This window comes from Chrysemys picta, chromosome 2, assembly GCF_011386835.1.
Source record: "Chrysemys picta bellii isolate R12L10 chromosome 2, ASM1138683v2, whole genome shotgun sequence".
Taxonomy (NCBI): Eukaryota; Metazoa; Chordata; order Testudines; family Emydidae; genus Chrysemys; species Chrysemys picta.
The window spans coordinates 156,915,967-156,943,346 of NC_088792.1; the positions used below are offsets into that span (position 1 = coordinate 156,915,967).

At 44.6% G+C, this 27,380-nt stretch overlaps 1 protein-coding gene across 3 annotated transcripts in view; it reads right to left on the reverse strand.

Moving 5' to 3' along the window:
- The window catches only part of DOCK5 (dedicator of cytokinesis 5), a 129,204-nt gene that overhangs the window by 4,029 nt on the left and 97,795 nt on the right, over nucleotides 1-27,380 (reverse strand). For 2 of the 3 annotated variants that reach the window (XM_008168669.4, XM_042840285.2), the window contains 17 exons: nucleotides 26,926-27,082; nucleotides 25,369-25,409; nucleotides 25,165-25,255; nucleotides 22,382-22,501; nucleotides 21,407-21,496; nucleotides 20,465-20,569; nucleotides 18,606-18,747; nucleotides 15,469-15,550; nucleotides 13,917-14,001; nucleotides 12,985-13,071; nucleotides 11,632-11,808; nucleotides 8,604-8,687; nucleotides 7,516-7,653; nucleotides 7,234-7,400; nucleotides 6,133-6,310; nucleotides 3,309-3,447; nucleotides 749-864 (listed from right to left, as the gene is read on the reverse strand). In XM_008168669.4, the coding sequence (XP_008166891.2) occupies nucleotides 749-864; nucleotides 3,309-3,447; nucleotides 6,133-6,310; nucleotides 7,234-7,400; nucleotides 7,516-7,653; nucleotides 8,604-8,687; nucleotides 11,632-11,808; nucleotides 12,985-13,071; nucleotides 13,917-14,001; nucleotides 15,469-15,550; nucleotides 18,606-18,747; nucleotides 20,465-20,569; nucleotides 21,407-21,496; nucleotides 22,382-22,501; nucleotides 25,165-25,255; nucleotides 25,369-25,409; nucleotides 26,926-27,082 (1,999 nt within the window). Of the gene's footprint in view, nucleotides 1-748; nucleotides 865-3,308; nucleotides 3,448-6,132; nucleotides 6,311-7,233; nucleotides 7,401-7,515; nucleotides 7,654-8,603; nucleotides 8,688-11,631; nucleotides 11,809-12,984; nucleotides 13,072-13,916; nucleotides 14,002-15,468; nucleotides 15,551-18,605; nucleotides 18,748-20,464; nucleotides 20,570-21,406; nucleotides 21,497-22,381; nucleotides 22,502-25,164; nucleotides 25,256-25,368; nucleotides 25,410-26,925; nucleotides 27,083-27,380 lie in introns of those variants that run through there. The other variant, XR_006172206.2, reaches the window with a different exon arrangement.

A 27,380-nucleotide genomic window follows, 5' to 3' on the forward strand; every position in this document is an offset into this window, starting at 1 on the left:
TAGATGACCTCCTGAGGTCCCTTCCAACCCTATGATTCAAGGTTGCTATGCATTGTTAAACAGCTGCTGTGTTCCACTCCAGAGGAGGTTGCATTTCAGTGCAGGATGAAAGGATCCTTAGTATTGATATTAGCATGCTAGCCTTGTGAAGCACTTTCAGATGCTTTCCAATAAAAGGCACTACAGTAATATACATTGAAGATAATATGATACCACAATGAGATGATGACTTATGAAGACTAGAAAATTATCTTGGTCAATTTTAATATCAGGGGCCTTGGTTTTAAGAAAGTGAAAAGCATCCACACTGGGAAAATCAGGCTCCTTCCCGGTGTCTTAAAGTTGGGCATCCAGAAATTATTAATCACTTCTGAAAATCTTGGCCTAGAAGTTCTCCCTGTTTCTTCTTTTTTTCAGTAGCGGAGAGTACTGTGATATTTACACCCTGACTATAATTATTAAACTCCCAGATCATCCTGTTAGTTTGTGTTTTCAATAACAAGAAAACACAAAACATTGGATACAGCAGATTTTGCCCTTCTTCTTTTCAGCTGAAGAAGGGGACTGGCTAGATTGCCTTCTCATCGAGCGGAAAACTTCTTGCTCTCTTGTGGTTTCAGGAAGCAAACCAGTAAACTGATCAGACAAGTTTCAAGTAGCACCACCTTAAGAGCAACCGGGAAAGTTCCACTGGTGCGGCTTTCTCAAGAGCCAGCTTCCAAAAAAGTGTCACTTCCAATTTCCCTACCTCCAAAGAGTTCCTGGAGTTGCTATTCTCATAGGGTTTGCTCTTGGGTGGAGGCGGAGGTGGGGTGCTCTGGAAGTTAGCAGTTGCCAATCCATCTGTCTGCAATGAGGGAAAACCTAGAAACAGTAAAAAAGATACTTAAGTCAAAGAAGACTGAATTGAGGGTGGGATGGGGGAGGGAAATGGCATTGACCACATGTAATTTTGAAAGGAAAATTATTACTATGTTTTGTTTTGTTTTAATCTACTAACAGGTCCCCAACCATTTTAGCAGATGAACCTGAACAGATGGGTCAAAGTAAAATCCCAGTTGTAATTCCCCTAACTTGAAAAGATCCAAAAGATTTCTATATTCGTAACGTGATTCTAAACCCATGTGAACAAGGCATGCCTGGGGGAACAGAAAATTGAATCCATTATCACATCTGAAATGTTCAGAGGGGTTTCCTTTCCACTCCGGCTTTAACCTCAGCATTCACTTTGAAGTTAACTCTGACTGATGGGGTAAATAAGTATCCAAACTTCTAAAAAATTTCCTGAGAAATTGTCCCGCTACTAATAACAATTAAAATAATCTGGCTTCTCTACTTAAATCAAGTTTTTGGATTCCCTTCACTGATTTTGTAGAGCTCAACATATTAGCTCTTGCAGTTTATTTCTGAAAACGGTGTTCCAGGTCTCTCATGAATACCATCCTAACTCACAGACCCAAGCTGCTTCTATAATCCAATCTCTCACCATCTAAAATACATAAGGATCTAATTCTCTGTTCATGACAATTTTACACTAGGGTAACTCCACTGGTTTCAGTGGACTTTCCTGATTTGTATCTGTGTAAGAGAGGGAAGAGAATCGGGCCGAAATGTGAACCTCTATCCTTTAAAACATGTAGTTGTAGTTGTGTCGGTCTCAGGATATTAGAAAGACAAGGTGGGTGAGGTAATATCTTTTATTGGACCCACTTCTGTTGGTGAGAGAGACAAGCTTTAAGAGCTCTGTGTGGTTCGAAAGCTCATCTCTCTCACCAACAGAAGTGGGTCCAATAAAAGATATTCCCTCACCCACAGTGTCCTTTTAAAACATGGCAGAGATCACCAAAATAAGAACAGGGGCATCTTCTCTGATGAGACTTTTGCTAAATCTGTATTGTGTGTGTGTGTGTGTGTGTGTGTGTGTGTGTGTGTGTGTGTGTGCACACCCACACACACCCACACCCCAAAGCTTACATCTGAACCAACCAAATCCCATATTTGTCTATGTAAGGGATGCACTCCATAAGTGTCTCACTTTCCTTATCTATTAAGATAAAATCCTTCTTCGACAGGTGAAACATTTTTAATTTGCCAGCTGAGATTTCAGCAGCAATTTATGTCTCCTTATAAAACATTTTGCCACATATGGAGCTGGGAGATACAGACACCCAAGACTTTAGCCAGAGACCTGTTCAAAAAGTGTCCTGGATTCATTCGGCTCTCGCTAACCCCACTGACTTCACTGGGGCCACTCCATATTTATAGTGAAAAAAAGCACTAGGCCCTATAAATCGAACATGCTCTATCATACTAGAGACAATGGGCCTGATTTGCAGAGATAGTTTCTCGTTTCCCAGGTGCCCACAAATAAGTGCACTGGCATTTCACTCAGAAATTTAGCTAGTAATAGCCGTTCACACCATTTGTTGAAAAGCCTGGATGAAGCCAGGTCCAGTAGGTTAAAAACAACTATTTGTGGAAGAAGTTTAATTTCAATTTAATGGACTGCATACAATTAAGAAGTGTTATTTTATCCCCTTTGGTAACACAGAGAGAAAGTCCATAAAGCGAATGGTAAAAGTCAGGGTCTCTTTCAATACACTTTTTCCTACCAGATTTTCTCCCTGGGTCTGAAGCTGCCATTATAGCTCTAGGGCTATCGCTACTAAAACATGGTATACAGGCAGTCCTCGACTTTACGACGAATGGCACTTACGACGCTTCTGAACTGACACCTGGATTAGACTTACGACAATTGGTTTAGACTTTTACGATGCTCGGTCCTGCAATGGAGTGGATGTTCGAGTGCCGATGTTTCAGGAACCAATTGTGTCATAAGTCTGAGGACTGCCTGTATTCCAGGGGTTCTCAAACTTCACTGCACCATGACTGGCTTCGGACAACAAAAATTACTACGCGACCCCAGGAAGGAGGACTGAAGCCTGAGCCCACCCTAGCCCTGCTGCCCTGGGTGTGGGGCCAATTTCAAAGCCTGGTGGGGCCCAAACTGAAGCCCAAAGGCTTCTGCCCCAGACAGGAGGCCTGTAACCTGAGCCCCGCCACCCAGCTCTGAAGCCCTTGGGCTTTGGCTTTGACCCTGTGTGGTGGGACTTGGGCTTTGGGGCTCAGGGTTTGGCTTTGGCCCCGGCCCCAGGAAGTCAAATGCCAGCCCTGGCGACCCCATTAAAATGGGGTTGTGACCCACTTTGGGGTCCCAACCCACAGCTTGAAAACCGCTGATATATTCTATTACCATAGACACTGCCCAGAAGGAAGTGGAAAGCAAGCTACAGTGCAACAGGACTTACTGTGGGTTCTTGGGGTTTTTGGAGTGATCGGGGGTGGAGTGAGTGGGGTTGACTGCTGGAGTGAGGAAGCCTGAAGCAGTGTCAGTCTGCTGTCTCCTATCTGAAGACTCTTTGGCCTCTGTGCTTTTTCTGATGTGCTCTGAGGGAAAACACAGAGTAAACAAAACCTTTTGAAGTCGGCGAGGTGGCTGCGCACGCAGGGAATAACCAGACTTGTCAAGAAGGGATCAGCATGTTCCAGAAGAGCCACGTACAGGACCGAAAGGTGCATTCAGGTGAAACATAAGAATGCAAGCACAGAACTGGCTAAGCAATGTGAAAAGGCAAATGCTGTAACTCCTGTGACATTATGATGCTAGCACTGCTGGTCAAATTTTCAATGGGGACCTTACTAACTGGATAGCATTGCTCACAAAGATTTCATTATATCAGTTAAGGAAGGAACAGGCATCTGATATCAGGGAAGGAATTCAGGGTGGAAAATAGTTGCATTTGGCCTACCCATTCTATGGACACTTTTGCAAGAAGCAGCTCCTGAGAGAAGGCAAAGAAAAATGATTCAGGTAATCAGTACCAGGACCAGAAGAGACCGTTTGGGTCATTCAGTCCAAGAGACTGCATTTTGCAGAACCAATCCCTCTCTTATTCCAACTAAGGAAGGATGGGTCTTGCTCATGGAGTCCTAGTGGTTTGGAACTTGGGAGAACTAGACGCAATTCTCAACCATGCCACAAACTTCTGGTGTGGCCTTGGTCAAGTCGCTTGGCCTCTCTGGCTGAGATTTTCAAAGGTGCCTAAAGAAGTTAGACACCCAGATTGGGAGTTGGGTGCCTAATTCCCTTAGGTTTATTTGAAAATCTTAGCCTCTTTGCCTCAGTTGCCCAGTTTGTGAAATGGGGATAATGATAGTGGTATTACCTCACAGCAATGCCACGAGGGAATATTCAATAATGGTCGTAAGGCGCTCAAATACTACAGAGATGGGAGCTGGAGGAGTATCTAGATGGATAGACTAACATCTTATTTAACTTGCTCTTGGCTTTCTGCGGTGATGGTGCCTTGGACAGCTCCATTTAGAGAGTCTGTCCCTGTCCAGTTCCTCTTATGTTAAACATTGCCCCCTCCAATAGCGAAACATAGCTGTTGTTTGACACAGATATTGAAAATCCAGCCTATACAATATTTTGGTCCATTTCTAGATGACACTTCATTACTGGTCAGGAGAAATTGGCAGTGTTTACATAGATTATAGAACACAATGTGTTCTTTGTGGAGATCTATTGCATTAGCCCCCTTCTTTCACCACTGAACGCTGGTGTGTTTTTCACTGTGTAGAAGAGACAGGACTTGGGCATAATGAATATAAGAGAGAACTATCGAGGCTGCTGCACACCGGCCAAGCCTGTGGGTCTCTAGCCCACTGTCACACCAGAGTCTCCCTAAATCCTGGGCTGGACTAGTCAGTCCCGGAACAGACTCCTGACTTCCCTACAAATCCATCTCCAAATCAACATCTGTGTATTTTGCAATGTAGTAAGACAAATACAACCCCAAAGCCCCATGTGTTTCACTGAGCCAATCATATGGGGAATTTACCCTGAGAGGTACAGATTCTACTAAGAATTCTTCTCTGCCTTTCTTAGCAACCTGTAGTACAGTGGGGCATTAATCAACAGCCAAGTCACCTGCCCGACTTTTCTCCCTGATCATCTTCTACATGCTTAAGTGCTCTGCTTAATCAGGGTCTAAAGTAAAGAGTAGCTGACAGCTCAACCTATGGATTAAGCCCTGGATTCCACTCCCATTGAAATCAACAGTAGCACTTCAATGGCATCAGATCAGGCCCTAATTCAGGGGTCGGCAACCTTTCAGAAGTGTTGTGCCGAGTCTTCATTTATTCACTCTGATTTAAGGTTTCGTGTGCCAGTAATACATTTTAATGTTTTTAGAAGGTCTCTTTCTATAAGTCTATAACATATAACTAAACTATTGTTGTATGTAAAATAAATAAGATTTTTAAAATGTTTAAGAAGCTTAATTTAAAACTTAAATTAAAATGCAGAGCCCCCCCCGGACCGGTGGCCAGGACCCGGGCAGTGTGAGTGCCACTGAAAATCAGCTCGCGTGCTGCCTTCGGCACTCATGCCATAGGTTGCCTACCCCTGCCCTAATTCAACACATATTCAACCCCAGAGCTGCATGTAGACCAGTTTTGCAGACCCTCCCTCAGGGCATGAGCCAGCCAGGCTTCTAATTCCTATTGAAATCAATGGGAGTAAGGCACCCAAATACCTTTAAAAACAAGGCTCTAAATGACTTTTCCAAGGTCACAGTTCTGTGCCAGAGATGCCCCTCTGTCAAGCCCTAGTGTCCTAACCACTAGATCGTCCCTTCTCAATTCCTAAATCGCAGGCCAAATCCTCAGCCTCCAATGGAGCCATGCTGAGGATCTGGCCCTCCAGCTGGATTTTTTTGAATGGCTAGATAGCAGCTGCCTGTTTGACTACCAAGGGCCCAATCCTGCGTAGCGCTGAGTGCTTGAAGTGGTCCTGGGCGTCTGTGAGAGAAGAGAGTGCTGAGCACTCCCCCAGTGGCACCTTCAGCGCCTGGGACTGCAAGTTTCTACTTTAAATCAAAGCCGCACTGTGGCTCCTGAAACAAGTTTTCCAAACAGCAGGCAAGTAATTATTTAGCTGACCAGGGCTTTTGGTATTCGAAGCCCTCCCAGTATTGAGTGAAGATCCCAGTGACAAACAAGGCTGAAGGAGAAAGAAGAACTAGAAACCCCCACTGTGGATTTTATTACTACTACTATTATTGTTACCGTTTTGGAAGTCAGTTCAGCTTCTGGCTCCTTCTCCACAATAACCTGAGACTTGCTAATACTCCAATCCTTCCGCTTGAATTTGTTAATCCGGTTATCGGCGTCTTCCTTGACAGGCAGCTCTTCAGTCTTGGAGGTCGTCGACAGCCTTCTCTCCAAGAGAGGCTCGAGAATGGATCTGCAGTCAGGACAGAGACAAAGCAAGAAGCATTAGCCCTTTAGTGAGAAGGCCATCACTTTTTAGTGTGCACGAGGGTAATTGTGCAAAAGTGAGTTAGGAGCACAAGACTTTCAAAGGGACTTGTGCGCTTAAGTTATTTGGGCACCTTAGAAATTGCACTGTATTGTGCATTGAAGGAAGTGTTGTCCAGTGAATAAGTCCCTGGCCTGAGAGTCAGGAAAACCTGTGGGTCTCTTCCTAGCTTTGTCACTGATCTGCTCTGTGACCGCGGGCAAGGCATCTAGGCCCTGCGGTAACACAGCTGCAAATGCGTACGCGGAACGGTAACATCAGGAAAGGATTGCAATTCCCTTCCGTACCGTTTTCCAGCTGGAAACACGGCAACTGAGCTAGCACCATCTGACCATCTAGCTCTCTGCAGGCCACAATTTGGGAACCACTGGACTACAGACCTCATACAATGTTTATATCTCCGTCTTCCAGGGTTCAGTGATTCTCTTAGGAGAACAGAAATGCTGTGGTTTCACTGTAATATTACCCACATCATTTGGCAGAATTACAGATAGGGTACACCAGACTGGGACTCAGGAGACCCGGGTTCAATTCCCAGCTCTGCCACTAGCCTGCTGGGTGACTGTGGATAAATCTCTCCCCCGCTCTGTGCCTCAGTTTCCCCATCTGTAAAGTGGGGATAATGACATTGACCCCCATTCTAACGCCCTTTGAGATCTACTGATGAAAAGTGCTCCGTAAGACCTAAGTTTTATTATTTGCTGGTTAGATGAAACCTCGTTTTAAAAGCAAAAGAAAGTTACAAAGCCGCATCCCTTGAGAAGGCGATATTAAAATAACCTCCAAGAGCAAAAGTGAATCCCACTCCCCATAAATGTCTGACATTTTTGAAAGGGCCAGTCACTAACCCGTCAGATCCTGGCCTGGAGGAGGTGCTGTCAGATGAGGTGGAGGACGTAGATACCACAGAGGAAGTCACAGAGGTGACAGACAGCCGTCTCAGCGTGGAAGACATGATGTAGGGCAATACCACGGAGCCTGACCTGCTCTGCTTCCTCTCCGTCAGGGAGGAAGGCTGCGGACGATATTAAATAAAAGCTGTGAGGAGCAGGGAAATGCTGCTCACAAGGGGCGGGTAACTCGGGGCTGTTTCTTTAAGACACTGCACTAAATGAACAAATCATGTTTACCAGAGTTATCACACCATAGAGCTTCTCTACTTTCTTCTTCAGCTCTTTGAAGCACGTTGTCAGTCTGTCATGCAGGGGCTTCAGCTGCTCAGTCAGTTTCTCACCATGAATCCTAATCCCTTCAGCCAGCAAAGGCATCTAAAAGAAGGAGCAAAATAATATGAACTAATGCTATCAGCAAGAAAGCAAGCAAGCAAATCAATTCTCATGCTCCAGAGTGCAAGCTGAGTGCTGCAGGGGTCGAGAAGGCATTTCTCTCTCTTTCCTTCCAAATCCCCTATGTTCACACTATCGTGTATGTGTGTAGCATGGGGTATGTAAAGTGTGGGGAGAGCACTCAGTCTCCAAAGCAATACAACTGTAAAGTAGCTTTAACCTGGCTTCATTACATGGAAATATATGGGAGCAAGTTGGCATCCTACTGCAATGGAATTTTCATTACAACTTCCTTATCTATTTTCATTGTTATATACTGAGCAGGGCAGGCTGCATGACTTTTCAACGTACAGAATTATGAAGAAAAAAAAGGTGGGGTAAAGAAGCAAAATAAATAAATAATAAAAAGGAAAAGGGGATGAGCAACTGTTTAGGGTAGTGAGAAAAATCTACCCATCATATTCCAGAATAATAGTCCAAAGCACTACAGTACTGTTCAGAGGAAAAAGAAATTTAACAGCATTTTCTAGGTACAATACTTGATAATTTTTCATCGAGTTTTAAAATTCAGTTCTGACCTACTTCAGTCTATTTTTATATTATATACATATATTTGTACTCTGTGTTCTGTTAACTGGACTGGATGTACAGGTATTTGTAGGCCTAGCCATGTGGTTCTAATCAAGGCTAAATTTCCACTAGGGTCTAGAGGAAGTTAGCTTGTGCCACAGTGCGACTGCAGTGTTTTGGACCACTAAATAAGAATAGCATAGAACTTTTTCAAATAAGGGACTATTGTATAGGCATTGCAACTGTGTTCTTATAACACTTCTCTTCTTTGTGTTGTTCCAAAATATTGTATCAACATCTCTCACACACACATACAATGTGGCAATTCTCCCTCCCTCTCTCTCCCCCTCCCAATATGGTACCTGTAAGGCAATTAATTGCTTAAGTAGTTCAATTTGATCTTGGTCTTCAGGATGTTCTTGGATATACTTCTCCGTAAAAAAGGCCTGAAAGCAAAGAGGAAAGCAGAAGGCATAAAAACATTATCTTTTCTTTATAGCTGGCTTTTACCCTGAAGAACGCCAGTAGCAAGCAACAAAGATCTGTTTCAGACCAACCAGTTTAAGACACGGAGTCCTGTGGCACCTTGTAGACTAACAGATGTATTGGAGCATAAGCTTTCGTGGGTGAATACCTACTTCGTCACCCACTTATGCTCCAATATGTCTGTTAGTCTATAAGGTGCCACAGGAGACTCTGTCACTTTTTACAGATCCAGACTAACACAGCTACCCCTCTGAAGTTTAAGACAGGGTCCTTACCCTTAGTGAAATACTTTCTTTTAATAAGATTCCCAGGTCTCTTAACTAGTGTGATGTTACAGATGATAGAACTTTCTTCTTCTTCTTTTTTTTTTTAAATATAAATTAAGAGCTAAGATTTTTTCTCTCAAAAACTGTAAGAAAAATGCTTTTTTCCCCCCTCAAGTGTTTTCCCATTTTTTCTCCACTGAAATTTGCTAAAGTACAACCACTTGGTTTAATATTTTTGATTTTCAAGATTTCAGTTGGAAAAATAAAAAAGGTAAAACATTAGCACAAAAATGTCATTGATTTCCCCTTTTTTCCCCTCAGCATTTGACCTGCGCTATGTGCAACATTAATATCCAGAGTAACGTCCGTTCACCTGACCTACCACCCAAAAGGCAGAATACTCCAAAACAATCCTCATCTCAGTAACAAAGTCTCTTCAAATTCCAACATACAAGCAACAAAGTACACCCATGCAATCCCTCAAAGTTGTATCCAAATGCACAATTTTAAATTCCAACCTCAAAAAGGTTAATAAGTCACCCTTGTGCCTGGGGTATCCCTACGCTGAGGAATCCAAGTGCACATGTGGGACTGATTCCCCAGCAGAGCAATTATATGGGGTTTTGTTATGGAAGCAACAGTAGCAATTCCACAGTTAAGACTGTATTGAGCCTTCCACTAAGGCCCCTGGTTCAGTAAAACACCTGAAACTCAAGAAAGCACTTAAGTATGTGCTTAGCTTTAACCACATGCTGAAGCCAATGGAATTTAAGTTCATGCTTAAAGATAAGCATGTTCTTATGTCATTTCCTGATCTGGATCCTTAAAACAGGACTAAAAATCCCACCAATTCACATGGTTTGTGTCTGAATGTAGTCTCAAACTTCCCTACAATCACAGTTCACAGGATAAGTAATGTTTAAGAACATTTTCCAGGTAAAATACTTGTTAGCTTTCCATCCACTTTTAAAATAGCATTCTGTTAACTGGATTTTATGTACAGGTGTTTGTGGGCCAATGGAGTATGGCTCTACAAAGCCTAAACTCCCACTGAGGTCAACAGCTGAGTAGCCTGAGAGAGAACTGCAGGGCTGGGCCCAAAGTACTTTTCTTGGAAGAGTTTAATTATTAGAGGAAGAAAGCACGCCCATGGTACAATGGAGACTTTTGGCTTCCAGCTACAATGACTCAATTAAAGCTCAGGATTCAGGCCGCCCACAAATGCCAAACTCTCTCTCTGCTGATCCTTAGTTGAAGTAGGAAAATATGAACCGGATGTAAGTATTTCCGGATGTGGTTACAAATACCTGGAGTTTCCTTGTTTTAAATGCTTTCCCATTTTCATAATTCTAAACTTTACGTCAACTTTAATTCATAAAATGGGAAAATACTTAGTCAAATTCATCCTTGGTGGAGTGTGCACGCTATGGAATCAGGGGATTCACACCAGGGTTAAATCTGACATAAGTCCCTTTAATGTTTGTGGCTCATTTTGTTTGATCATGACACCTTTTAAAAATCAAACACGTTTCCAGCATCACACAATGAAGCTATGAAAACCACCATTACATTTCATGCCAGAGATGGCATTATTCAGGACTCTGCAATGTGGCCAGAGACGGGAGTAATAAATGTCTTCAGCTCAGCATAATTAACAAGGGAGATATATACCATGCCAAAAAAAGGCACAAACTGCGAAGGGACAGATAGTGTTTTCATTCTGATTCGACTGCTCTTTGCTGTCACGCTATCAAGACAAAATATATATTGACACTAGACAGTGATTATAAAAAAAATCCCTGTCTTCCTATCATCACTTTACATTATTAAAACTGAGACATAATTTACTTTTATCTACTCTATATTGCTGTAGCATAGGTGCTTTCTGTATTGATAGAAGGGTTTTTCCATTGATGTAGTTGATCCACCTTTCCAAAAGGTGGTAGCTAAGTTGATGGAAGAATTCTTCTGTCAACCTAGCTGTCTCTACACCAGGGATTAGGTTGACCTAATTACGGAATGAAGATTTTCACAGCCCTGAGCACCATAGCTAAGTCATTCTAATTTTTAAGGATAGACCTACACCACACACACTTATCTGGTCTTCATCACCACAGCACCTCACTATCTTTTATGTATTTATCCTCGCAACATCCCTGTGATGTAGGGAAGTATCGTTGTTCCCATTATACAGATGGAGAACTGAGGCACAGAGCAACTATGTGATTTGCCCAAGTTTGTGGCAGAGAAGGGGACTGAACCCATTTCTCTCCATTCCCAGACTAGCACCCTAACCACAGGACCATCCTTCCTCTGCTTTCCTTTGTTCTTTCTATTGTTCTTAGAATCTAAACAGATTAGAACAGTGGTGAGAGAAAGAAGAGTAGTAGTAGTATTCTCATTTTACAGATGGGCAATTTAGGCATTGAGAGATTAAGGGCCAGATTTTTAAAAGCTGCTTGGGCACCCACTTTTGAAAATCCTGTTAAGCACCTAAATGCCTTTAGCGACTTGCCCAAAGGCTGTGTAGTAGCTAGGAATTAAACCCAGAGCCCCAGGTCAGTGCTTTAGCTGCAAGATCATCCTTCCGAAGTCAACACCTTAGACAAGAGATGAGCCCTACAGGGAGCCAGCTGACCTTTTCATAGTTGGTGTATCCCCCCATGACTGCAGGGTCCACAATGCCATTCAGCAGCATGGAGAGCGGGTGCACAGGCAGGGCCCGGTCCCAGGCATGCTGTTGGACGCTGTTGCTGATCTTCTCATTGGTCAGCTCCATGGTTTCGATGGCATTCTTCAAAGGGCTGATCTCCTCCTGAACGGTAACAAAGAGAAGACTGAGAAATCCCTCGCTGACCCTCTCCGGAAACTCCCGCCATCCTGCCCGTGAATTTTCGCACATCCTAGCACAGGGCTGGGCCTCAAACCAAGAGCAGGGGAAGAGCAGAGCAGAAAAGAGGATTCCGAGCGGCTTCCTGATCCAATTCTGCTGCTAGAATGGGAGGTTGGTACAAGTACCACCTCCCTTCCAGTCCTGCAGGAGTTGGAGATTGGGCAGCAGCTTTCCCCCCTTCCTCCCTATGTGTGTCCTGCTGTCAATGGGAGAGCAGAGATCAGTCATTCAGAGTTATTTTCTCCTGATCTGATGCTACTGCCAGTAGGGGCGATGAGGATCAAGCTGCGTGTGTCTCCCACTCAAGCCCTGCAATACCATTGCTGGAGTGGGAGATTAGGCAGCAGCTCTCCCCACCCTGTGGGATCTGCTGCCAGGGTATGTTGGAGTGAGGGGCAGATCAGGATAACCTGTGTGTTCTGAAGTCAGTCTAGAACCACGGGGCCCCCGAAAGAGCAGGAGACCCAACAACTGCTTCTGTCTAAGACTGTCCCCTGCCCCATGTAGCTTTCAACTTGCCAGAGAGGGCCAAATGTGTGATAACACGCAATGAAGACACGAAGTGCTGGACACATTAAAAAACAGCCCGGAACCTGACACACAGAGGGTTCATGCTTTCTACTTGTACATGGGCCCCATTCACCATATCTTTAAGAAAGACCGTTTCTCATGCCAATAACCTACAGAAATCTGGGACTGGACCCAAATTCAGCAATGCACTTAAATGTGTGGTTAACTTGAAGCACTTATTTAAATCCCCATGATTTCAATGGGACTGAAGCACACAAAACGTGTTTTTGGTGAACTGGGCCCTTCCCTACCACTATGCGCCGTGGGTTTGAAATAGCACCGTACAATTATCCCGGGACTTTTTTTGCATTTGGTGGGGTTCCCTTTTTCACTGTTCAAATAGCCAGGTGCATTATAAAAGGTAGGGGGGTTGCCTTCCTGTGAAATATGAGGTATTGGCCATTGCTGGAGTCAGCACATCAGACACGATGGGCCAAAGGTCTGATCTAGCCTGGCAAAAGCCTAATGTTGACCAGATATTGACATGTCAAGTCCCTTTACTGGAATCCACCTCTTCCAAGGACTCACCGTTGTAATCTGTTTGGCTTCAAACCACTTGAGGATGCCTGGGAATGTGTAGGCGGTTGTGTAGGTCGTTCTTTCAATCCACATGGTCTGGTCAGGGAATTAAAAAGGCCAAGTCATAAGGAAAACATTGCAATTCAACTCCCACATGTTTTAGGGCTCAAAGCCAGGCTTCCAGCACCTCTAGACCAGACTGTTGCAACCTATTGGGCTGATTTAATGACTTCCACGTGATCATGACAGGTCAACAACAGGGGTAGAACCCAGGCCGTTCAGCAGCAAAGCACAGCTTCCTACCATTAAAGCTAACGGAGTAAGTCCATTAGCTAGTAGCAATAACAGGTTGTTATCCTCTATGTGGACCAGCCCCTATGGGGGGATACAACACATTGAGGCAGTGCGTGACATTGAGCATAGCCACTACATAGCAGCAACAGCTCTTCTCGAAAGCAACAGAAATAGATGCAAACATGCTACACTCAGGCTCCATAAACTCTACTGAAATTCCCACCTCCATTGCTGGATTAAATTCAAAGTGCTGATGCTTTATTATGGGTTTGACTCCCTCATACATAATCACACCCACCACAAACCCCAATCACACATTTGCACTCCACAGGGATGCTGCTGGAGACCCATCTTGGGCTACTGGGTAAGAGAATTCCAAGTGGTAGGACCCCCAACTCTGTGTTCAGATCACTGTACCAGGCCCAGCTCTTGGTTTCTCCCACATTTAAATAATCAAATCCCATTGCTATAGCTGGGGAGATGAGGAACACGTTCTAGATCTGTTGATTTTCATATCACTGTTTGGTGCTTAGATAGATACCAAGGTGACAGGGTCCTTTGAAAGGAAGAGAAAGGCAATGCACAAAGAGAAATTGCCCCACTGCTTAAAGAATCGAGGCGTTTTGAACAGAAAGTGAAGGACTCACCGCAAATTCATTCTCCGGATCTTTTTCTCCTTTCCTAAATGGCCGGGAATGTGTGAACTGCTGCACTTCATTGGCTCTGTAGTAGCTAAGGAAGGACACAATAAATGGTGGGGTTTCTCCTCCTCCTTTTGTTTTTTTCCAAAAATAGCTATGTTGAAACATGGTTGTGGCCCAGCCATGGTCTACAATTTATTCTCCCCTGTGCACACTGGAAAAAGCCACATTCTACCTATACCTTAGCCCCAGGGAGATGAGGATCAAGCTGTGAGTATCCTCTATTCTGCCCTGCAATGCCATTACTGGTCAGGAGATTAAGTAGCAGCTCTCCCCACCAGGTGGGTCCTGCTGCCAAGGTGGGGGTGGAAGTCCTGTGCCTACCAGATTTAAAACACAGCTCTAACAGGCATAGGTGCCAACTTCTCCTAACACCGGTGGGTGCTCACGCCCCCCGCTCTGACTCCACCCCTTCCCTGCCCCCATTCCAACTCCTTCCCCAAAGTCCCCGCCCCAAATCCGCCCCCTTACTGCCCCTATTGGGCCCCTTCCCCAAATCCCCGCCCCTTCCCTGCCTCCTCTTTTGAGCACACCATGTTCCCGCTCCTCCCCCCTCCCTCCCACAGCTTGTTATGCCGCGGAACCAGCTGATTCGTGGTGGCAAGCATGGGAGGAAAAGCGGGGACGCGGCGCGCTCAGGGGCGGAGGTGAGCTGGGGAGGAGCTTGGCTGCCGGTGGGTGCAGAGCACCCACCAATTTTTCCCCGTGGGTGCTCCAGCCCCGGAGCACCAATGGAGTCGGCACCTATGCTTACATGTTTGTAAACACAATCTTCTGGCCTATGTGGGCAGGACAACTCCTCACCCCCCCCCACCCCCATTATATCACAACTATATAGTAATCAAGGAACTTGGAATTCCCACTTGTCCTGCAGGATGAATACCACTAGCTACCACTGGGGTTCCTGTAGGAGACCAAGACCCTCTCTTGCTACAATTCTGCCAATAACCAGCTGTGTAACCTTGGGCAAGTCACTTTACCTCCCTGTCTCTGTTTCCCCTTCCATCCTCTCTCTTCATCTTGTTTATTTAGAATACAAACTTTTTAGGGCAGGGACCATCTCTCACTGTACAGCATGTAGAACAATAGGCACCCAATTTCAACTGAAACCACTAGGGGCTATGATAATACAATAAATAAAATAATAGGGCAGCTAGGACTGGAAGGCTTTGGGGCTGTACACAGCCATGTTTAAACATAGTTAGTTTAGAACCAGCGGCGAATGAATTCATACAGGGGGGGATTATGCTGGCTGAGCTCAGGGAAACGCAATGAACTCCATTAAAAACTCAACATTCATCTCCTCCCCAGATACCTATGCTTTGAAATGGAAATATTCTGGCATCATAATCACTGGCCAGTGGCAAATGTGGAGCTTTTAAGTTTTCCACACTTATGTCTAGGAAAACCACAGCTCAGGTGGGCTAAATTGGGGTTGGTGCCCTTGATAACCCCCTCAGCTTTCCTAAGAGAGAACAAGAAAAGGAAAGGAAGTTACTTTAAGATCTGCTCCGGAACAGGCTTGTCTTTATAGTTGGGTGGCAGGTTCATCACAGGCTTCACTATAAAGCACTGCACATCTGAGATGTTCCTGTTAAGGATGGAAAACGCCAGGATCTCTGAGGGGAGAATAAAAGAAGGAAGGGAAAATCCTTCTCGTTTTCTTCAGTGTCAGATTTCTGAACAAGCCGCGTGTCCCCTGCACTGTTGTCATGACATTTAAAGAATGCACATTGTTCATTAACAAGACCTAGTGTAATAGGGTGTGCGAGCATCACCCTCTAAGAACTGGTACACAAAGAGCCGAAGGGATCTGCCACTACTACCGCCAGCTAATGGAGTTTCCCTTGAGTGTTACAGACACGTGCTTTGGAGATACAGAGTTTGTCTACAGTTCGGCTGGGAGTGAGCTTCCCAGCCTGGGTAGACAGACTTGTGGCAGTGGCACTCAAGCAATGGTGCTAAAAATAGCAGTGTGGACATTGAGAGCTCAGGCTCTCAAGCCCAACCCACCCCCTGGGAGCTCCAGCCCAAGCTGCAACAGCCACACTGCTACTTTTAGCATGATAGCTTGAGCTCTCCTAATAAGAGATTGTGTCCACCTGGGCCAGGAGGCGCGCTCTGAGCTGCAGTATAGACTTACTCTAAGAGTACAGGCTTCTAGTCCCAACTCCATAGAGGCATGTGTGTTTTGGAGGAGAGTGGGGTGTTACATACTTACTTCAAGACCTTGTAGTACAGGGGTAGGCAACCTATGGCATGTGTGCCGAAGGCGGCACGCGAGCTGATTTTCAGTGGCACTCACACTGCCCGGGTCCTGGCCACCAGTCTGGAGGGCTCTGCATTTTAATTTAATTTTAAATGAAGCATCTTAAATACTTTAAAAACCTTATTTACTTTACATACAACAATAGTTGAGTTATATATTATAGACATATAGAAAGAGACCTTCTAAAAACATTAAAACGTATGACTGGCACGTGAAACCTTAAATTAGAGTGAATAAATGAAGACGCGGCACACCACTTCTGAAAGGTTGCCGACCCCTGTAGTACATTGAACAATAAGGAGCCCACTTCAAAGCTCTCAGCCAGAAAACAGACTTTGATAAAGCTACCTAACAAACGTAGGCTGTTTTTTTCTTAAATCACTGAAGAGGTGTTTCTAACCCCAGCTCTTGCACCGGTGAGCTATGATAGAGATTAAATAAATAATAATACCGTGGTCTACAATAGTGGTCTAAAACACACCACTTTATATTAGTGTTACTGCAGTATTTGGGGCCATTGTTCTGTTCTACTGAAGACACCCCAAAAGTAAAACCCTGAATGAAAAGGAAGACACACACAACCTGGCCTAGTCATCTAATATTGCTGTTGATCAGCTGCTTCGCTGCTCCCCAGAATTGGCTGCATTTCAACGGTGGTTGATTTAATTCCCTATATATTCCTTATCTCACTGAGGTGTTGCAAGGTTTAATGAACGTCTGCAACACTCTTTGAGCTCCTTTCGTGAAACAACCATAAAAGGGCAAGATGTTATTTTATTGGAGAGAGCGAGGGGGGGAGGAGGGGAGATATGGCTTCTGTTAAAAATTTTAAAGGGCCTGAAAGAAACAGGATTTCAAATATAATAATAAAAAAAGCTTGACATTGAACTACCCACAGAATCATCAACCTGTCTGTGGTAACAGTGTATTTGGAGCAATAGTACTGCCTGTCCTTTCAAATGGAGCTATCCATCTCCTAGAACTGGAAGGGACCTTGAAAGGTCATCGAGTCCAGCCCCCTGCTCTCACTAGCAGGACCAAGTACTGATTTTGCCCCAGATGCCTAAGTGGCCCCCTCAAGGATTGAACTCACAACCCTGGGTTTAGCAGGCCAATGCTCATATGGATTTAATAAGAGCCAGAAATGGACCTATACCAGATCCAAACAATGCAGCTGCTCCTTCTTATAACGGACCAAGCCAAAGCCCTGCACCCAAACATCCCCGAACTTTGGGAAGAGTTCACATCTGCATCCACGTTGTGCAGCTCAGGCCTATTCCTGGCCAAAATGTTAGTGCAAACACAAACAGATGCAAAGGAAACAGCTGAAACAGCAGAAATGAAGGAGGCAATTTTGATACCAAGTTTGGTCTTGAATGAATTTTTTTAAGTGGATAGCTGGCCGGGTTGATGTGTGCAGGGGAAGCTGCCTGAGCTCTGTCTTTGCTGTGGAGAACTTCACAGATTTTTAAGGACAGAAGGAAGCATCGGTCTGACTTCCTGTCTGACAAAGGCCAGAGAATTTCACTAAGCTATCTCTGCGCTGAGCCCAGTAATTTGTGTTTGACTAAAGCACAACTTCCAGAAAGGCATCTGGGTCTTGAAAACACCAAGAGAATCCACCACTTCCCTTGGGCATTTGTTAATCACTCTTACAGTTAGCAAAGAGAAGTCTTGAGCCTGATTCTCCACTCTGTCACACCAGTTTTATGCTGCTGTTGTTCACTGAGTTACTCCAGCATAAAGAGAGGCGGAGAATCAGAAATCAATCTCCGGGGCTATGAACCTGGCACCTTTCATCAGCACTTATAATGATTATAAACATTAAAAGTAAAAGTATCAATTTCTGGGAGGAAATAATCAGATTCCTCACGACTGCCAATAAATTGCACTGTCCAGAAGAGATGAGATATGGCACCTCTTTGTACCCCACTTTCACCCCTTGTATGCCAGAAATGGATCAGACCCATGGTCCATCTAGCCCAGTGTCTTGTCAGCAACAGTGGCCAGCGCCACTTGCTAGGAAGGTGCAAGAAACCCCAGAGTGGGTAGCTGGGGGATAATCTGACCCCCACAGAAGTGTCATCCTAACTTCTAACAGACTGGTTTAAACTCTGAAGCATGAGGTTTTATATCCCTATTCATTTTTTAGCATTGTAATTATTCTATTTCCATGTCATCCATATAGAAGTCTGATCCTTCTTTGAATTTTGCTAAGTCCTTGACCTCAAAGACATACTGTAGCAATGAGTTCTGCAGTCTAATTATATGTTGTGCAGAAAAAGTACCAGCATGACAGATTCTGCCACCTCAAGCAGAGGAAGTAGGGCTTGAATATGTCAAACCAAACAATAGCTAAAAGATACACTGTTTAGGGGAAGACTTGATCTCCTCTCCTGGAGGGGTAGTGCTGGTCATCTTCTCAGCGTTTGGAAACTGGGTCAGCAATTTCAGGTTGAAGTCTTCCCGCCGTTCATACTCCTTGCCACGGTAGATAAAGATTTTATTCTGTGGGCAGCAAGAAGAAATGAGAATTAGATGCAACTAGGGGTGCAATCTGTGTGGTTTAAATTTATGCCAAGATGTGTTTTACTTATGAATTCATTGATTAATAGATTAGATGATTACAGTTGTCATCAAATCTGACCTTCTAGTCTGATCACATGCATAATATAGGCTGGAGAACCTCACCCACTAATACCTCCATCACACATGGTCTAGTGGATAAACTACTCCCCAAAAGCTTAGGTGACCATGGTTCAAGCCAGGGAATTTCAGATTGACACATCTGGAGACTTTCTGATTAACTAGATTTGATAGACATCAGCAGGACAAGCTTCCCCAACAGAGCTTGGCATGTCTCAGCTGGAGGGAACCCTTTAAAGGTAAGAAAGCATGTGCAAGTCCATGATCCATTCCATCTCTAGCCTCTCGCAGACACTGCTGACCACGTGGCCAACTGCCTCAGTGGTTCTGCAATGTGGCCATTAAGTCCTGGACTGACACCAACTCATTACACACAGGCCACCAGTGATGACTTTTGATCAACGAGCTGGATTCAAAGTGGTGACCTAGAAATGAAAGTCTCCCATTGGCAATACCCTATGCCGTCCAGTTCCACCCCAGGTAATTGGTATTAATAAGCTTGGTTTCCATTTAGGGCAAATAGCTTCAAAGGCATCCCAGTGTGAAATGTAAATGTTTGTGTCAACCACCCCACTTCTCTTTTTAAAATACATTGGCTGGAACATTTCAGAGCACGTTGCACCCTGCGCCTCTGACTCATGGTGGCTGGCTTTACAAATGATAGCCAGTGCGGATCCAGCATTAATGCAACCCTGAACATAGGCGCCGACTCCGTGGATGCTCCGGGGCTGGAGCACCCATGGGGAAAAATTAGCGGGTGCTCTGCACCCACCGGCAGCCAAGCTCCCTCCGCCCCCTCCTTGCCGCCCCCTCCTCCCCCGAGTGTGCCATGTCCCTGCTCCTCCCTCCCACCGCTTCCCACCACCCCGCCACTTAACAGCTGTTTGGCGGCTCTTTGGACTTTCCGGGAGGGAGTGGGGGGAGCGGGAACATGGCGCGCTCAGGGGAGGAGGTGGAGAAAAGGCAGGGACTTGGGGGAAGGGGGTGGAATGGGGGTGGGGCGAGGGCAGTGCAGGGGCGAGAAGAGGCGGAGCCGGGGCGGGGGTCGAGCACCCACTGGGCAAAGGGGAAGTAGGCGCCTATGACCCTGAACAGGAAGCATCTTTGCATTCCAGTGCATCGGGGAGGGACAGAGTCTCACTAACATTCTGAAGTGAAGTGACCCATATCTTTGAATTAGACTGATTCAGTCTGGAGGCACATGGGGTCGATTATTTACAAGATAAAGCCCATTCTCACAATGAAGATCACCAGGATAAGCAGTTAAGACACTGAGGAGAGCACATAAACATATGAAAGATTCCCTCTAAGTCCATATAAGATCACATGAATCACCCAGCAGACTAGGGGCAACAAACTGTCCTGAATTCTCATTTATACTAGAGTAAAGGGGCCTGAGTGTAATTGAGAATTCAGGCCATTTCCATTTAGAGTGAGATTTTCATACCATTTAAGTGATTTAGATGGTCAATTCATAGGCATTTGGCATCAAAATCCTCGAGAAAGCTCTGATATCTCATCTCTAGGGTTTCCTGTAGAACCCATCACTATAATGTCTGAGCACATGCAGGATTCTTACCCGGAGGAATGAGGGGAAACCCATCCCATAATACCCAACAGCAAAATACTCTGGCTGAGGTCTCATCGCCTTCATAATATTCTCATAAAACTTGGCTCGTTTTTTCTGGGGGAAAAGGAAAAGAAAACCCTTGATGTGTTCATTTCTGAGCTCACAGAGACATTGTCAGGCATATTTACAAGGTTGTTTTCTCACCCTGTACTGTTAGCAACACATCTATGAAATATTACTTATACTGTTAAATCCAAAAGAATAGTAAAAAAACCATCAATTTAATGTTTGCTTATCCTGTGTTAGCACTCTTTTGTACTTCACTGACATAGGGACTGGTTTTAGTCATAGTCAATGTCACTTCCTGGTTCTCATGCACTAGATCAATGCTGCAATTTTTGTGACTGCACTGTCTTCACAGATATTACAAAATAAACATGATATGAGGCTGCCCAAACAAAATGGTGTCAAACATCCAGGCATAAGCAGAAGTTGAGCAGGGACACAAACAGCCGCTGGTTATATCTTTGCAGGTTAAATAAGACAGTAAGCTTTCTGGGACAGGGACCCATCTCTTTGTCCTGTGTAGGCACAATGGGGTCCTGTCCATGAGTGTGGCTTGCCAGATGCTACGGCAAGAATAAGCTAGTGAGATATATAGAAACAGTTTTAAAGTTATGAGCAAAATGTATTATACTTGTACGGAAATGTTAATTTATTAGTGTAAAGGAGGGTAAAACACCTGTATAATTTAAACTATGGTATATTCTGTTCATGTATGTTAATGGCAAAAGAAAGTTTAAAAAAACAGATATGAAAATATTCCTCTTTAATATTAAGCTTTCAAAAAATCTTTAAACAAATAAAAACCGATATTTTGGGCCTGAACTACCCAGCAACGTCCATTTAAACATGCAGCAGCCCAACCCAAGCTAGAAAAAGGGACCTTACCAAAAGGTTACTAAGCCCCTCGTAATCAAAGACTTGGTTCTCGTACATGTCAGCCAACTCTTTGCTTAGCTGGATTGCTTTCTCCCACATCTCCAGGAAAGAAACAAAACAATAATAAAAATTATAAAAGCATGTATTACCTACCATAGGTAAATAAGAAATTTTGCTGACTATACATTGTTTTTTGTTAAAACATAGGCCATTCCAGAGAGCTTCACACCCTACGGACTATATTTCTGACTATGTTCATGATCATTCTATCGCACTTTTCATCTGTAGATCTCAAAGTGATTTACAACCAAGGGTCAGTATCACTAGCCCTGATGGGGAAACAGAGGCACTGAGAGGAGAAGCGACATGCCCAAGGTCAGATAGGAAGACAAATGAGCCCAGGTCTTCTGACTCATGTCTAGTGGTCCACTGGACCATGCTGCCTCAGGCCTGAGTCTTTTAGCTTCTTACCAATGAGGCATTTTCTTGTAAATATTACTGGTCAAATCCTTTTCTCAGCACACACCCTGAAGATCAGCCACCCGCACTGAAACCACTCTTCCAGGGCAGTTACGCTCACCAGGGGAAGGAATGGGGGAGCCGTTTGTTAAGAATTCAGCTAATGGGAGCTCAGTACAATCGACCAATTTTTCCCCCCACCATTCGAAATTTGGATACAAATGTTTGTCCAGGGAAAAAGAAAAAGACAGACACGACAAACAATGGGTAATGACTCCCCACCCCGATAGTCTGCCAGCTCTCGAGTTGAGGATGCTCAGCGGCCTTTGACTCACAGGGGGGCACTGGATTTTCAAAGGAGTCTAAGGGAGTTAAGCGCCCAATTCCCACTGAAAGTCAATTGAATCCTTTGAAAAAATCCTAGCTTTTTGATTTCTACACAGGCCTATTACATTATCATCTTTCCCTTTTCTTTCCAGATCAATTTGTTTGTAAGAGCCACTCAAGCTCTGCAGAGAGACTCACTTTGCCCTTGTCGAAGAAAGAGATGATTTCTTGGTAGAGTTTTTCCTTGAGTTCCTGTTGTGAATAAACATAGTAGCTGTCCCTCTGCAGCAGATGGGGAGCACACGGCTTATCGGACCACTGGGAAAAGGGAAAAACGGTTGAAAACAACTGGCATGTGTTCAGCCAAATGTGAGCGGGTTCAACTCCTGTGGATGTGTCTGAACCAAATTCAGCAGCAATGCAAGAGGAGGTATAAGTTACACTGCAGGAATAAATGGTCAGAAAACAGGAAGAAGACTTTGTCTACACACAAAAGTTACACTGGTTTAACTTAGATCAGTTTAAAAACCAATCAAGGGCTTGGATACACTTGCAGATGTAGAGCACAGAGTTAAACCAGCCTTCAGAGACCGCAGCAGGGAAAATGCTGCCATGTGTTTACACTGTCAGCTGCAAGCTCACGGGCGTGGCCACATTAGCAGCTCTTGCAACGCCACAAAGAGCAGTGCATTGTGGTAGCTATCCCAGTGTGCAAGTGGCTGCAATGTGCTTTTCAAATGGGGGGATGGAGGGTGGAGTGTGACAGGGAGTGTGTGGTGTGTATGTGGGGGGAGAGACTGTTTTGGGGGGCTGAGAGTGTGTCAGCATTCTGGCTTGTAAGTTCAGACAGCAGCAGACCTCCCCACCCGCCACTCACAACAGTAGCATTCCACACTAATGGTTTGCTTTGTCTCGTAGCAGATAAGCAGCCGGCTGTCAGAAACGGAGCTTTGAAAGGGGATATCCTCATGCCCGCAGCTGATTTCAAAACAATGACAAGAGTGGCCACTTGACTTCAGGAGATTATGGGATGTTTCCAGAGGCCAATCACAGCACAGTAATGCAACATCTCATCCATACTGACGCCCGGGCATTTCAGCCGGGGCGCAGCAAGCATTATGCTTCTCGTGGAGATGGATTACCAGAAGCGCTCCAGCTGCAGAGTCCAGGCGCTCTACGTGTCTTGCCAGTGTGGACACCTCAGGAGTTAGGGTGCCCGGGGTTACTTTAACATGCTCTAACTTGCAAGTGTAGCCAAGCCCTTAGTTAAACTCGTGCAAACTCCTTTGTGGATGCTCTTATATCAGTTTGAAACTGGTTATACAGGTTAAGCACCTATACTTTTACTGATGCAAACTAAATGGACATAAGCGAGGTTTAAATAGATGTAAGAGTGTCCGCACACAAAAGTTGCACTGGTTTAACTAAACTGGTATAAAAATCACACCTTTAGTTAAACCAATGCAAGTGTGTTTGTGTGTGCATGCGTGTGTGTGTGTGTGTGTGTGTGTGTGTGTGTGTGTGTGTGTGTGGGTGGGTGGATCAGGCCTACGTGACAAAGTTGTGTAACTTGCATAAACAATTGACATTCGGATGGGTGTGTGAAATGGACATAATTCCTTACCTACACGCAGCACTGCTCCTTGAATTTTAATTTAAGGTATCATTTTAAATGAATCAAAACCCAAATGGCTGTATGGAAGCTCTTATTTCAATTCAAGACAGGATTTTTTCGCACAAGTTCAAGCTAAACAACAAAAAGCCATTCTGAATCCAAAATAAGAGTATCCACACTGAAATTTGCACCAGTTTAATTAAATCAGGGCACATCTGTGTGTAGACAAGGCCTCATTGATACACAAGTGGGAGGAAGGGGGCATGACAGCAAGAGAAATTAACAGGTAGGTTTATGATTAAGCGGTACCCTGGATGCCCAATACACTTTATTTTACCCCTGGACCATCTCCAACAGTCCTGGAAAGAAACTCAGCACTGGTGTTGATAGGTGCAACCTGGCACTTGTCTACGCCAGGGTTGAATTCCGTACCCACAGAATGCCCAATTAATGGTAAGTAACACTCATTTTTCACACCAGTGTTCTGATCCTTAACCCCTTAGTCACATGAGCAGTCATACTGAAGCCAATAGGACTACTAAAATAAAAAATCCACTACCCAGCAGTGGATCTCAGAGTACTTTGGAAAGGAAGGTCTGTATCATGAAGGTGATCAATTGTTCTCCATGTCCTCCAACCATCAGGCAAGAAGTAACTGGCTCAGTTTGCAGCAAGGGAGATTCAGGTCAGATATTAGGGATGGTCTAGATAATAGTTAGTCCTGCCTTGAGTGCAGGGGACTGGACTAGATGACCTCTCAAGGTCCCTTCCAGTCCCACTATTCTATGAAAACATTCTAGCTCTAAGGATAGTTAAAAGAACTGGAACAGGGTACCAAGGGAGGCTGTGGAATCCCCGTCATTGTAGGTATTTAAGGATAGATTAGACAAACACTTATCAGGCATGCACTAGGTATACTTGGTCCTGCTCAGTACAGGGGGATGGACAAGATGACCAGGTCCCTTCCTGTCCTATGTTTCTATGATCATTATTCCCAGTTTAAAGATGGGGAACAGGCATGCAGAGAAGTGAAGTGTCTTGGTAAAATCACAGAGCAGTGATGGAACTAGTAATAGGACACAAATCTCCTGACTCCCAGTCCAGTGCTCTATCCACTAGACCACACTGCCCAAACAAAGATTTGCAGGATTGCATACCAAGTTACATTACTCTGCTGCTTTCATCACCTACCTGTTTTCTACCCAGTTTATACCTGATGTGCAACTTACAAAATTTTTTGGGTCCTTGGCAGCCTCTTCAGGTTAAAAATCACACCGATTTATTATTCTACATTGTTTGGTCTTCCTTGTCAACCTGAAATTCCCCAAGCCCTGTACAAATACTAAAATTGCCTCTAATGAGTCACCTTAAGGAGTTCTGCGTGGAGAAGCAGAGTGTATGCTGCCTCTGTGAAGTTCTCACAGTCTCTGTGTAGATCCCGGAGTTTATACAGATACCTAGACGAATGAGAAGCAAACAGGGATTTGATCGGAAGGCTCCTGTACTGACACACCCAAAAGCAGTGAGAATAAAACATTTCTATATGCAATTCTGAAGGCAGCCAACTTGCCTGATGTATATGTCCTCCCGTTTCTTCTCCTTATAAAAATTCTGCCAAGAAAATAACATAGTGTTATCAAGCTGGTGTAAAAACGACTGAATTCACAGTGCGTCAGGCAAATGACCTTTTTAGGGCTATCAATTTTAGGTACTTATCTGACCTCCATTACCACAGTATCTGAGCACCTCACAATCTTCAATGTATTCATCCTCACAACACCCTACCTCACTGGGGAAGTGCTATTATCCCTAGATGGGGAACTGAGGCACAGATAGGCTAAGTGACTTGGCCAAGATCATGCAAGTAATCTGTGGCAGAGGAATTGAATGTAGATTTCCCAAGTCCTAAGCTAATGGCCTAAGCACCTTCCTCTCTGTAAGACATGTGGGATCTCAGGCACACTTCTGTAACCCATAAAGAGACTGGCAGCTGAGAGAGGGTCAAGAAGCCAAGCTTAAATTCTAACCCCTATCAACTTGGGAGTGATAACTGCGAGGTGAAGAGTCGTCCCTGAACTAAGGCACATGCAGGGATGAGTCATTCTTGCGATAGGCCCCAGCCAATCCACAAGCCAAGAGCTGGTCTGGTGACTCTCAGAGCACATATATAAGCCTCACAGGAGAAACAGCAGCTCAGTCTTCTCAACGTTGCTTCATGACTTAGAACTCTCCTCTGTCTCATAGTGACAGACTCCACAGGTGCAGCCAGCTCCAGCCTCGCTCCAAGACCTACTCCTGCCTTGTTCCAGCCCTGCTCTTGATTCCTGATTCCAGCTCTGACCCTTGGCTGCACCTACTGGGCCTCCCCATCCTCGCCTCAGTTTCTGACAATCAGGAATCCAGGGCTTGCTGTATTATGGAAATGGGGGTTAGCCATGAAATCTGTATCTGAGTTTGGATGACAAACCCCTCTAAAGTTTGCAGCTGCTTGTCGCTGACAGTTTGCTTTGTGCCCAACTTTAGCTGGAAACAGAGTAATAAAGTGGCATATTAGAACATTTCAATCCCTGCAAATAATGTTAGTAAGAACAGATGATCCAGTTCAAATGAGATTAAGAGACCAACATTTGATCCTGAATCTTTTTTCAAGGTTCAAAACATTTGGTTATTTTCCCTCAACCTATAATTTTCTATGATCACTGTTGTTTCTGAGTACCCAAGCTCTGGTAGAGGTACCATCGGCATAACATGGCTACCCATGAGAACTTTTACAGTGGCACAGGTGTATCGGTACAGCTGCACCACTGTAAGCTTCTAAGTGTAGACATGGCCTAAGGGACCACTATGATCATCTAGTCTGACCTCCTGGATTTGCAGGCTGTAGAATTTCTCCCAAAGGCTTGATTAAAATATGTCTTTTAGGAAGATATTTAATCTGGTCTTAAGGATTCCCACCTTTCATGTTCTCCTGTTTTTTCCTGGAGAGTCAGGAATGACTCATTTTTCAGGGTGAATCTCAGGTGCAAGCTAAGCCTGGCACCTGCACTCTGGAAATACCAGGTCTGTCCAATGATTATAATGTTAAAAGCAAGTCAGTCAATTAGCACCAGAGCCCTCCCCCTCCTACCAGCACGTTGACAGTGCAGCTCATACGGTTCTCCTTGCTTTCATCGTGCATGATGGTCCTGTAGTCCAAGAGATTTTCTAGCAGGCTGCTGACCAGCAAAGCAAACACTTCTCCAGAACTCGACAGGTATTTGTGCTTCCGGCAGTGCTCCAGCAGGCTGCAGGCATATCGCCCGAGGAAAGAACAGAAATACAGAAGCAAAGAGAGATTCCGTTAAAGTTCTGGACAGTGCTTCTACTGCCAACAGAACTTTATTACCATCATTCCTAAGTCACTGGGCCAAAAGGCTCTAATGGAGACACATGGAGCTTCATTATAGAGGCTTTTCGCTTCTCTGCTTTGCTCATCAGAAAGCTAGCTGTACAGCACCTAACACAAGGGCTCCCTGATCTCATTTGGAGCCTGTAGGTGCTGCTGTAATGCAAACAACAACAAAGGTATAATTTTAAGCCAAT